The sequence below is a fragment of the Cyanistes caeruleus genome, unplaced genomic scaffold (genome assembly GCF_971803275.1).
Source record: "Cyanistes caeruleus unplaced genomic scaffold, bCyaCae1.hap1.1 HAP1_SCAFFOLD_134, whole genome shotgun sequence".
Classification (NCBI taxonomy): Eukaryota; Metazoa; Chordata; class Aves; order Passeriformes; family Paridae; genus Cyanistes; species Cyanistes caeruleus.
The window spans coordinates 180,150-192,388 of NW_028255931.1; the positions used below are offsets into that span (position 1 = coordinate 180,150).

The 12,239-nt window shown below is 52.9% G+C and overlaps 1 protein-coding gene across 1 annotated transcript in view; it reads left to right on the forward strand.

The window, feature by feature from the left end:
• Positions 1-6,299: 6,299 nt before the first annotated feature.
• The window catches only part of LOC147646012 (uncharacterized), a 212,744-nt gene continuing 206,804 nt past the window's right edge, over positions 6,300-12,239 (forward strand). Inside the window, exon 1 of the mRNA XM_086874015.1 lies at positions 6,300-7,021. Within this exon, the coding sequence (XP_086730141.1) occupies positions 6,300-7,021 (722 nt within the window). The remainder of the gene's footprint in view (positions 7,022-12,239) is intronic.

Here is a 12,239-nt window from a genome sequence, read left to right on the forward strand (position 1 = left end):
AGGAATAATTTCATGCACACTTAGGCTGGGTGTGCAGAGAAAATCATTCCATGACACATGAGTTTGTCTTGATTTTCCTAAATTTATACACTCTTGACACCATAGAAATCCATTGGTTTATTGTTCATTGTGTCAGGAAAATTAATCCACGAACACCAGAGGTTTATGTCCAAAAAGGAGACAGAGGAGTCCTTTTACTTTATTCGAATAAAGGGAGAGGCCATGGGGCATTCCCCTGGGGTCTCTAAAATTTTTGGAGGGCGCAGCCTCCTTTTTATCCTAATTCCCGGCCGCTTGTCCCTTCTCCCTTTCCCCATAGGCTGAGGTACTTGAGAGGTACAGGCTTCCTGGAACGCCTGATACCTGGGGTACCTTTTCCCCCCCCACGCATAATCTCTTCTTAATTCTTAACTTTTGTGGAATTCATGATACTCTTTCAGTGCCTCTTTGATCTTTTAGTGGAATCCATCCCATTGTTTCTGTTGTCTCTCACTGATAGCTGCATCTTATCAGCAGACCCACAGCTTGTTTGTAAAGACAAACCCTTCATTCCTCTCAATTGGTTTGAAGGTGTGGAGTTGTTAGGATTTGGTTTCCTGTTGCACCCGGATTTCTGTGTCTGTGATGGGAATTACATTACATTACAGGGTAGATGTTGGTTGATGTTTGTTGCTGGCTGTTGATGTTTTTTTGATGGTCGTTATCTTGCTGGGAATCTTTTGGGCTATTCCCAGTCTGTTGAGATGTTAAACACATTTCTGCTGAGTGGTGGAAAAGAAATATTAAAATTCCTTTCCCCAAGGCAAATGCAAACCAAGTTCCTTTAGAGAAATAAGATTTGAAGCCATTTTCAAGTTGGTCTATTTTGCCAGCAGCTAATCCCAGGCAGGGCAGAGTGTGAGTGGAATTGAGAGGCAGAGTGGAATTGTCCCGGTGCCTTCCCAAGCAGCTGTGGCGAGGGCAGGCACAGAAAGGCCTGAAGATGCAAGAGTGAGAGCAAGGATTGTCCCGCAGTGGCTGGAGATGGCAAAGGAGGGTGCCCAGGCCGAGGATTTGAGCAGAGGATCTGTGGGCAGGCCCAGGAGCTTCCCCCGCTGGGGAGCCCTGGCTGCTGCTGCGTTGCCTTCAGTGCAGGCTCAGGGGTGGCCTGTTTAATATTCCCTTCCAGTTCAGATTTCTGAGTCTGGAAGAGCCATGGCTGGGGCATCAATCATTTTATTTTTTTCGTTTCGTTAAGTTTTGTTCTCTTTCTTATGTCCACCCCATAACATTGAGGCTCTCTGGGGATTAAAAGTTCATACAATGTTCTGTCTAGAAGAGAGAATCCTCAATCCAGCTCCTGCAATTCCCTGTTAATTGTAAGAATTGTACCAGCTCCTTTTTAGTCCAGGGAAACATTATTTCTGAGATTTCCTGGACCCACTCAGGGTCAATACAAGACAAAGCTTCTGTCAATATAGGTCCCAAATATTTAACCATTTTCTCTACCATTTGCCCTTTGTTTTTTTTCAGCTACTCAAAGCTGCTTTTTAGCCTGAAAATGAAGCCATTTCACAGAGGCTTCCTCTACCTCTTCTCCTTGTTTTTCTGACTGGATCAAGTCATCCACATCCTGCATTAAGCCAGTCCCTGGGGGTGAGGTCAATTCCTTTGATATTTCCTGCAAGGCTTGCCCCAATCAGGCCGGTGCTTCCGTGCATCCCTGCAGAAGGACCGTCCATGTCTTGAGCATTTTCCCTTCTAGCTCTTGTTGCCAGCCCAAGGCAGAATTGTGTTTGCATCCTCTGGAAGTGGGCAGATCCCCAGAAAGCATCTTTTGCATCAAGTTGTGAATGGCAGCAGTGTGAGGAGGGCACCTGGTTGAGGCTGGTGTAAGGATCTGAGAGTGTGGGGTGCCTCGGTTTCATCATCTCATTTCTTCTTCTTGGGTCCTGCAGCATTCTGTGGATTCCATTGGATTTCTTGTTTGGCAGGATAGGAGCATTCTAGGGAGCCATCCCTGGCTGCCCAAGCCGTGCCTTGAGCAGGACTCCCAGACAGGCTGTGAGCCCTTCCTTCCCTCCCTTGGAACAGGGGATTGCTTTTGGACACCTCTTGTCCTGGTTGCTTCAGGGAAATTTGGAGAGTCTCCATATCTAATTTTGCCAATTTCCCTGGGGCTGCCCAAACTTCTGGGTTCACTTCAGCCATGGCTCTGCCACACATTTGACACAGAGGTACAACAGAACCAGCCTCTGTATCACCTTTTGCAACATTAATCTGCATTCCCCATTTAGCCATCAAATCCCTTCCCAATAAATTACAATCACAACTGTGAGCAAATAAAAATTCCTGCATTTTAAACCCATCCTCCACATCTGCTAATAGTGGCTGAATAAAACACACCCACTCATCTTTCTCACTTTGTGCCTTAATAATTAAAATATACCTTAAGAATTTTCCCCCTTAGGTGTAAGATTCCGAGTGGATGGAGAGGCCCCTGTGTCCATCAGGAAAGGTCTCCTCTGGATCCAGAGCCATCCTGAATGTTCCCAAGGGCTGCAGTGTGGTGGGTCCCTGGTGGAATGGGAGCTGTGCCACCGCTAAGAATGCGTGTCCATCAAGGGCTGGACTTGCTGGTGCTGAGGGTGCTGCTGTCTGTGCTTGCAGTGTCCTTGTGCCCTGCAGCTGGAAGGCTGATTCCTTGCCAGGGGCTGTTTGGGTGGGCTGTGCCCTGGCCAGGAGGGCAATGCCTGTGCCAGGTGCTTGTGGCCGAGGGTGTCCCTGGGTGCTGGGGCCCCCTTGGGCCCTGGGCTTGATCCCTCAGGGGCTGTAGGAACTGTGCCATGGCCTTTGCCTTCAGCTTGGCCTTTTGCTCATCCCTTGCTGCATTCAGCTGCTGAGCCTTTGTGAGCAAGTGCTGCAGGGGCTTCTTCTGTCGCTGCTGCAGCCCCCCTCAGTGCCTGTGGGTGCTCATCGTGTGGCAGCTGCTGAGCTTTCTGCAAAATCCTTCCTTTCTCCAGGGACCCAGCAGGAAATGCTTAAAAGATCATGTGGATCCTTGCAGGTCTAATCGCCATTTGTGAGCTGTTCCTTCCTCGTGCTGGCTGTGCTGAGGCTCCCCTCCCCAGCCCGTATCCCAGAGCCGGTCCCTGTCCTGCCGCAGTGTCCAAAGGCGGCCCCCCCGGCGGGCAGGGCCGGCAGCTCCACGGGGCCGGGCAGCGGCCGGGGCGTCCCGCAGCCTCCTGGGGGCCGGGGGCCACTGCCGGCCCTGCCCGGGGGGTGCTGGGCTCAGGCAGCGCCCGGCGCTGAGCCCCGGCTGCCCCACAGCCCCGGCCCGGCCCCACAGCTCCCCACAGGCCCCCAGCCCGTGCTCCCGGTGCCGCAGCTCTGCGCCCGCTCCTGCCGCTCCCAGCTCAGAGAAACCCCCTGAAATCCTCACCTCCTTGTTTTCCTGTCCTCCAAAACTGGGATACAAAGGATCTGAGTAAGCAAGCAAATTTGGAGGATGAGACCCTTCTGAAACACATCCCAATCCTCAGTATTTTTCTCTTCCTCTTTTCCATTATCCTTTTTCTTATCCCATGGATTTCTCCTGCTGCTTCTTGCCTTAAGCACATTCCTGCACACTCCCCTTCAGCCAATCCCTTCCCAGCACACAAACACCATCCATCCCCTGTTGTCTAAATCCCTTCTGGACTTCCCTTCTTGCCTCCCCCCTGGGTGTCCATGTCCTTAATTCCCTCTGGGAGAATGTGCAAACGACCTCACATGCTCCCAAGGGACCCTTGAGAGATATTTTGGGATCCTCATCCCTTTGGCGGGGACCCCATTGTGGCTTTCCCTTTTGTCCCCTCCCTGGGTGCCCTGCCATGTTCACTCCCCGAAGATGCCACTGTAGTCACTGCTGAGATTTTCAGTGCTCTCTCCCTGCCGACTCTTGAGAGCCGCCCTGATCCGTCCCTCGTCTGTCTCCTGCTCACTCTCGGGTACCCAATCAATGCCCGGTGCCGCCGCCAGCCGAGGGAGCCGATCCCCCAAACTGGGTGAGGCCCCTTCAGCTGCACTCACTGCCCGCCGGCCCGGACGGTGGAAGGAATTGCGGAGGAGCCCCAAGGTGTGTGGAAAAATTGACATCCCCAGAGGTTTCTGTCCACAAGGAAGACAGAGGAGTCCTGTAAAAGTAATTGTATTCATAAAAAAGGGTGTGCCCATGGGACATTTCCCATGGTGTCTCTCCTGTTTTTGGCATACACAGCCTCCTTTTCATCCTAATTTTCTTGGTCACATCTCCCTCTCCCTTTCCCCATTGGCTGAAGCCCTGGAGAGGTACAGACTTCCCAATGCACCTCCTACATACCCCCTTAATATGCACCCCACTTTTGTATAGCTAACGATGTTGATGTCTGTTTTAAGTCTTTGTTGTTCTTCTGGAAGTTGATGAATTTAGCAGGACCTTGGCTGAGCAGCAGTCTGTGTCATCAATTAATAACATTTTCTGCAGCTGCTGGCTCCTCCTGTCACTTCCTTATGTCCACGTCCCTGGCCCTATGTGCAATGAGGTTGAGGGGATCAGTTTGTAAAGAGGCTTTGTTGTTGTTCCTTTGCTGGGGTTGCCCCGTTTTGGGGCCATCCCCCCTGGAGCAGGGTGTCCCCCCTTGGTGCAGGCGCAGGGCTCAGGCAGGGCTGAGCCAATCAGAGCGCGCGGCGCTGATGACTCATCAGTGTCCAGGCAGAGCCGCAGCTGCCAGCGTTCCCCAGCTGGAGCCCAGCTGCGCCCCTCCCCCCCGGGCCTTGGCGCCCCCCTGGAGGGGAATTTGGGGAGGTGGGAGGGGGGAGCGCCAAGGCCGGGCCCCCCCGCGCTGTGGTGGCGGGAGCGGCTGCAGTGGGGAGCGAGTGCGGGCGGAAGCGGCCGAGAGCCCAGCGCTGCCCCAGGCCGAGCTGGCCCAGCTGCATCCGTGCCCCTGCGGTGGGATGCTGTGGGACTGGGGGGGAAGAGGGAGGCGGCAGTGGGTGCTGGGCCTGGGGGCAGGAGGGGAAGGGAAGGAGAAGCGGGGTTGAGGAAAAAAACGGTTAAAATATATGTACCTGGGGTTGTGCAGAAGGAGGAGGAGGAGTGTGAGGAAGAGTAGGGCCACAGGAGGAGGAGGAGGAGCAGGGAGAGGAAGCAGCACGAAGTTCATCCCTGTATCTGCAGCTCCCCCAGCCCCAGGAGTGTTGCCTCCCCACGTGCAGCGGGTGACCACAGTGGGCGATCCACGATTTTTATGGGGCTGAATCTTGGTGTTTCTGAGCCTTACTGTGGTAAACGTTGGTGCTTTAGTTTCTTGCAGGGGCTGAACCTTTCTATTGTGCAGGGGGTTTTGGCTGAATCTTGTTGTTTGGTTAGTTTGTGATCTGTGTTTTGTTGTTTGGGCTGAATCTTGTTGTTTTTGAGGTTCTTACAGACACAAGATGCCCAATGTCTTTCTGAGACGAACCTGGGCAAGGAGGCATGTAGGAGACACATCGGGGGTGGACGGTCTGAGACTCGGCAGAGACCTCTATAGTCGAGTTAGATGTTAGTTGTTTATTTCAGGGCGTGGGAGAGAGAGAGAGGGAGAGCCTGCCATGAGCCGACAGATAGAGCGCAAAGCAGGCTCAGAGAGAACAATACAAAAGGGGGTAAAATATGAATACATGAGTTCAAGACTTTAAGATTGCTAAGGAAGAGAATAACAGAACAGAAGTGAGAGAGCCAGGAAAAAGAGGATAAAGAAGAGCAGGAAAGAGCAGGAAAAAGAGAGCAGCAAGAGTGTCGAAAGTATGAGGCAAGAAGGCTAAGAGAAACAAGAGAGCTAAGAGAGAGCCAAGAGAGAGTAGCAAGAGAGCCAAGAGTTAAGAGAGACTAAGAGAACCAAGAGAACTCTCTTTTACAATTACATATATAACCTATACATTGAATATTCTATTCCTTTACTAACCAATCTTTCTAAGTATCCTAATACAGTAACATTTGTGTTCCACCTATAGAAATCGCTGGTTTTGCATATTTTTAGTTATCTCGGGGTTCTTCAGACATTTCCTTAGAAGGCTGGGAAGAGGGGTCTCAGCTTAGTTTTACTGGGGAAAAGAACGTGTTCTGGCACGTCAGCTTGGTTTCTTTGAATTATTCAAACTGTGCTTTCATTTGTATTTCTTCCTTAGCTTTTCTGGCTAAAGAGACATATTTATAATTTCTTTCTAATTCTGCCTTCCCAACAGAGGCACCCCCAGCCCAAGGCACTCTCCTCTCTTTTTTTCCTCCTAACCAGGAATTTTCATTCCCAAATTTTTTCCAGATGGAAGAGGAGGAGGAAAAGCCCTGGAGATGCCGCACTAGGAGGGGCTGCAAACCCAGTCCAGGGAGCTGCGAGGAGGAAAGATGCCCCCAGTGCCAGGAACACGGCCAGAGATCCAGCCGGAGCTCAGAGCTGGGGGAGAAGCCCCACAAGTGCTTGGAATGTGGGAAGGGCTTCAGAAAGAGCTCCCAGCTGATCCAGCACCAGGTGATCCACACTGGGGGAAAGCCCTACGGGTGTGGGGAATGTGGGAAGAGCTTCAGCCAGAGCTACAGCCTGAGGAAACACCAGAGGATCCACATGGGGGAACGGCCCTTTGAGTGTGGGAAATGTGGGAAGAGCTTCAGAGATGTCTCTGAGCTGATGACACACCAGGTGATGCACACGGGGGAACGGCCCTACACCTGCTTGGAATGTGGGAAGAGCTTTGGGTGGAGCTCCAGTCTGAGGGCACACCAGCGCATCCACACTGGGGAGAGGCCCTACGAGTGTCCCCAGTGTGGGAAGAGGTTTCAGACCAGCTCCAGTGTCCTCGTACATGAGCGGATTCACACAGACGAGAGGCCCTTCTGCTGCCCCGACTGCGGGAAGGGCTTCAACCGCAACTCCACCCTCACCGTCCACCGGCGCATCCACAGTGGGGAGAGGCCCTACGAGTGTCCCCAGTGTGGGAAGAGCTTCTCCACCAGCTCAACCTTGACCCGACACCAACGGAGTCACCAGTAAGGGAAGCCCTGCGAGTGCCCCGAGTGCGGGAAGAGCTTCGTGCGCTGCTCCAGCTCCATCCCCCATGGGAGGATGGGCGTTGGATGATCCCCAGTGACCCCCGTTGGGCAGAGCCCTGGTAATCCGTGGTCCTGGTGATCCATGTTGGGAAGACACCTGGCTGGGAGGCTCCACATCTTCCTGGCTCCCTGTGGGCACCTGGATGAAAGCAGGGGAATGAAAATTCAACAGGATACAGAATGACAGTGGGAATTGTTGACTTTCAATCCTCGAGAAGCTTTTGCCTCAGGAGCTGTGTGGGCAGAGAAAAGGGGGTGACACCGGGCTTGGGGGCCCAGAGGGGAGCACAAACGCTCTGGGTGAGGGAGACACGACCCCAGAACCCTCCCTCACCTTCCTGCGCAGGCAGAAGCCGAGCCCCAGTGCCAAGAAGACGAAGCCCAACACGGAGATTCCAATCCCCGTCAGCATCTTGCTGTGTGTGGTGTTTCATGGCATCCCTGGGGCATCTGCAAAGGTCAGGACCCCCAAAACCTCTGTCAGACACGCCAAGCCCCTCCAAGGACCCTCCCAGTCTCTCCCAGCCTACCCAAGACCCTCTGAAACCTCCTTTGGAGTCACTAATTTTAAACAATTAAGAATTTTAGAAAAATTAGGGGTCTTGGCTAGAGATAGGCCTTGCTGGAACTAGTTAGAGTTAATGATGAAGGGAAAAGCAGGATTTGAGATAATGAATCTCGGACTTAGATAAAAAATTACTTTTCATTGTATGTTTGTTTAGCTGTGCTTATAATGAGAAAAGAGAAACTGATAAATGGGTTCAGGAAGATCACAGACCTTACATCTGGAAACCCATTTCCAAGTCACAAGGGAGGAAACTGGAGTTGTACCAAATGTCATTTGTAATGTCAACCATTGTAAAGGTAGAAAGGTGGGAGTGAAGAAGAGCGGTTTTCCTTCATCTCCTGATGAACCCTCCTCACCAAAACGACCCCCTCCTCAAATTAGGGAGCCAACCATGCAGGCATAATGACATTAAAATCATTACCATGAATTCTAATCCGAAGAGGAACATGGGAGGTGCTAGCATTATGCATATGCATTAGTATTAATATGTATTAGTATTTTGGATATTTTAAGACTTTTGTAAATAAATTCACACTGGAATATTTTGTCAACTTGCAGTGCGTATTAAGGGGTGACTCCCGCCCTCGCCCAGTGCTGTGATTAAACATCCACTTTGTAACTTTAAACTGTTGGAGAGGTTTTTTGTCCATTAACAGATTGATGTTGATACTGGATCAATATTGCTATTTTGCTAAATCACTGCCAGTCTCTTCCCAGCCTCCCCAGGACCCACCAGAACCCCTCCTGTTCCTCTCAGGATCCCACAGCCCCCTCCCAATTTCCCCCCACTGCCCCTGGACCCCCAAACCCTCTCCCAGTCCCTTCCCAGCCCCACCAGGACTCATCAAGACTCCTCCCAGTCTCTTCCCAGCACAACCAACCTCATCCCAATCCCTGCTTTCCAATCCCCAATCTCCTTCCAGCTCCTCCAGGCTCACTCAAATCCCTCCCTGTGACACCCAGCACCCCCAAACTCCCTCCCAGGGTCCAGCAAGACCCCCAGAACCCCATCCCACCCTTCCCAGCATCCTTCAAACCCCTTCCCAGCCATCCTAAGCACCTCAATCCCTTCCCCAGTTTAAACCAGTCTATCTCAAACTCCCTCCCAGTTCCTCCCAGCACACCCCAATCCCCCTCTGGGCCCCCCCAGTGCCTCCCCCGCTGCCCCTGGCGCTGTGGGGGCCGGGCCGTGCCCCAGTGCCGGCTCAGGGGGTGCTCCAGGCTGCCGTGCTCCACCTGGCAGCTGGAGCTGAGCCCGCATTGCCGGGGGCGGTTTCCAGCAGCACCAGGAGCTGCTGGCTCCAGTCCCCGCTGGGGAGCACGGCAGTGGCCAGCACGCGGCCCGAGAGCTGCTGCTGGCCCTGGGAGCAGCTCAGCTGGATGTGGGCAGGGGAGAAATCCATCAGGGAGCAGAGCAGGCGGCCGGGGCCGGGCTGGGAGCTGGAGGGCACCAGCGAGATGGACACGCTGGGATGGGCACTGGGAGAGAGTGGAGAGGAGTGGTGTGGCATTGGGAGGGACTGGGAATGGACAGGGAGGGACTGGGGTGGCACTGAAAGAGATGAGAGTGGATACTGGGACACTGGAAGTAAGTGTGGAGGTCTGGGAGTGAAGTAGGAATGAACTCGGAGTAGACTGGGAAATGGCTAAAAAGGAGTGCAAGGGACTCTGGGTCCTCAGGGCGGGACTGTGGTGGCACTGGGAGGGACTGTGGTGGCACTGGGTGGGACTGTGGTGGCACTGGGCGGGACTGTGGTGGCACTGGGAGGGACTGTTGGGGCACTGGGCGGGACTGGGAATGAAGTGCGCGGCGCTGGGCGGCCGAGTCCAGCGCGGGGCTCTCGGCTCTGTGGATCTGCCCGGCAACTGATGAGTCATCAGAGAGACGCGCTCTGATTGGCTGAGGGGCGAGAGATGCACGGATGGAAGAGATGGACAGGCGGGGTCACTGGGAGTGACTGGGATGGACTGGGAGAGGCTGGGATGGACTGGGAGAGCCACGGGAGCCATTGGGAGGGACAAGGGACCCCGGGGATGGGCACAAGGAAGCCTGAAGGCTCTGGGGTGATTCCCAGGGAGGTTTGGAGGGACACGGCCGGGCCCCTCTCTGTGCCCCGCGAGCAGCGGCCCGGACAGAAAAGTTCAGGAGCAGGAGGAGGTGTTTCTCAAGATTGATTTTAATCCTCATTCTCCTGGTCTGATTTGCTCAATCCTAAGTTCAGTTCATTTCCCCATGTCGGGCTGTTGCGGCCCTGATGGTGATCCCTGAGTGACCTCTCCCTGCCCTTGTCCCGACCCACGAGGATTTGGATTTGTTTCAGTTCAGTGGAATTCCTGGTGATTTGGGGGAGCTGGAGCAAAGCAGCTGGAAAGCACAGTGGGCTTGAGAGGGACTGAACCAGGGCAGGAGTTGGGGCTGCCTCGAGTGAGCTCTCACAGTGTGAACCTTCATGGGGTCTTTCTAAGGGAATTTTGTTGAAGTTTGACATTCTTTATTAAAAAGCAGAGTCACAGATGGAGCTCTGCTTTCAGCTTGAAATGAGGGGATGGAACGTGGGCACTGGGACTTCTGTAACCTCAAGTTGTTCCTTGATCCTGGACACTTTAGCTTTGGCAATCTGAAGCCCTTCAGCAGCAATGTCTCTGCCACCCCCTGGTTTCTGGCTCAGACCCAGCTCGCAGCTTGGACAAGGTCTGGGCTTTGTCCTTTTGAGCTTCAAAAGCCTCCCGGGAAGCACCAGCCCTCCCCAGCCCACCCTTGGTAGCACTTTTTCTTTTCTCTCTGCTGACAATTTTATCCCCAAAACTGCCGTGGGAACGTTGTATCCAAGCACATCCTCCAGCGCTGCACTTTCCTCCTGTGAATTCCCTGTGCAGGGAATGTGTCTGTGCTTTTCCCTGCTCTGTTCACTGACCAACAAACCTGAGCCCGTGGGACTGTCAGAGCTGCTTCATGCCATGAAATCAGGTTGTGTTTCTCATGGCATGTTCTGGAGGAGCTTTTCTTGGTGTGTCTTGTGCTGCTGGAAATGACACAAGAGCCAGGAGGGAACAGAAGCTGCTGCTGCCCGTTGGCTCAGGGCCAGGGAACCAAGTTGTGCTCCCGGGCAGTTGGGCCCTGCTGGAAGCAGAGCCGCGTTTCCCTTGAGCAGCTCAAGCTTGTGACAGCTCCAAACAGGAAACCTCAGCAGAAAACTCTTCCTCCAAACTCAGCTGCTTTCCCTCCTGCAGCTGTTTGGGAAAGAGCCTCAAAGCACAGCCTCTGCTGGGAGCCATTGGTGCATTTCCTCCCTCCCGGCAGCAGCAGCTCCTGAGCCCTTCATGGGCTCCTGGCCCTTCGCAAGCCCTTCAGCTCCCTTGGAACTCTCAGCAGTCACTAACATGTGCATTTCGTTAATATTTAAACTGCATTTAAACTTCTCTTTTTCTCTCCTCTCTATCTTTTTAATCTCCTCTTTATCTCCTTTAATCCTGTCAGCACCAGTAGGATGGGGATGGAGTCTTGGGGTGGGTGTGGGATGAACTGAGGATCCAGCAGAGAAGGGCCAGGCAGAGGGGAGAGGACTCAGCCAACCCTTCTCCTGCTCTCTCCTCCCCCAGGCTCCAGCTAAAGCAAGTCAGACTGGAAAGGATCCCACAAATGCTGTGTTCTCCTCCCTCTGAGCTTGGCTGGGGATCCTCAGCTTCAGCCTGGTGCAGTGATGGCTTAGATTCGCTAATTTGAGATTTTTGGCTAATGCACTAAATTGAAGAGGTTTATTATTACTTAATCACCTTTCAGCTTTGCCAAGTTCTGCTGCACTGTGTCTGCTTTTCTCCCAATACACTGCTAGCTCACCTACACACATGTGCTTCTTATGATAATATTTAGATTCATAGCTTGCTCTATAAAATCACACAATCACAGATGAAAACTCTCCACCATCTCACTCAATACAGTTTTTTCTTTACTTATGGCATATTCTTACTTGCAGCTATAGGAACATAAGCTTATGAATTCTCGACTCAACATCTGTGAACCTTTAGCATTGCATGAACCCAAGCTCCTTCCAAGGCTGTAAATGAAACCCTTCAGTATCTGTGGAAGTTTCTGTCTTTCCATTTCCCACAGCCCACCAAAGGATTTGTGACCCTTTGTGACAGAGGAGAAGCTCCCAGGCAATTCTGTGTTTGCTGTAGGGAAGGTTGGGTTGCTCTGCATCAATTCCCAGAGCAGCGCAGAGCATTGGCTTTGTGATGTCAGGGCATGGATGCCACCTTGTCGTGGTGACATCCCAAGGTTGCCTTGGTGCACGGAAGGTCTCAGGGTCAGAGCAGCTCTTGGGCTTGCTCAGTGCAGGAGCATCCTCCTGCTTGAGGCGTTTGTCAGTGGGCAGCTGCACACTGACAGGAGCCTTGTTTGTTCTTGTGGTGGAGCAGAGTGTGCAAACTGGCAAAAATGATGGAGCAGCTCGCTGCTGCGATTTGCACCATCTATGTCATCGGATATTCCGGATATTACCTGACCAACCTGGCACGTAAGTAGAGGTTTTCCCTGGCTGGAACCTGAGCTGGCTTTTGTAGGTCTCCCTGCTCTTTCTTAGTGAC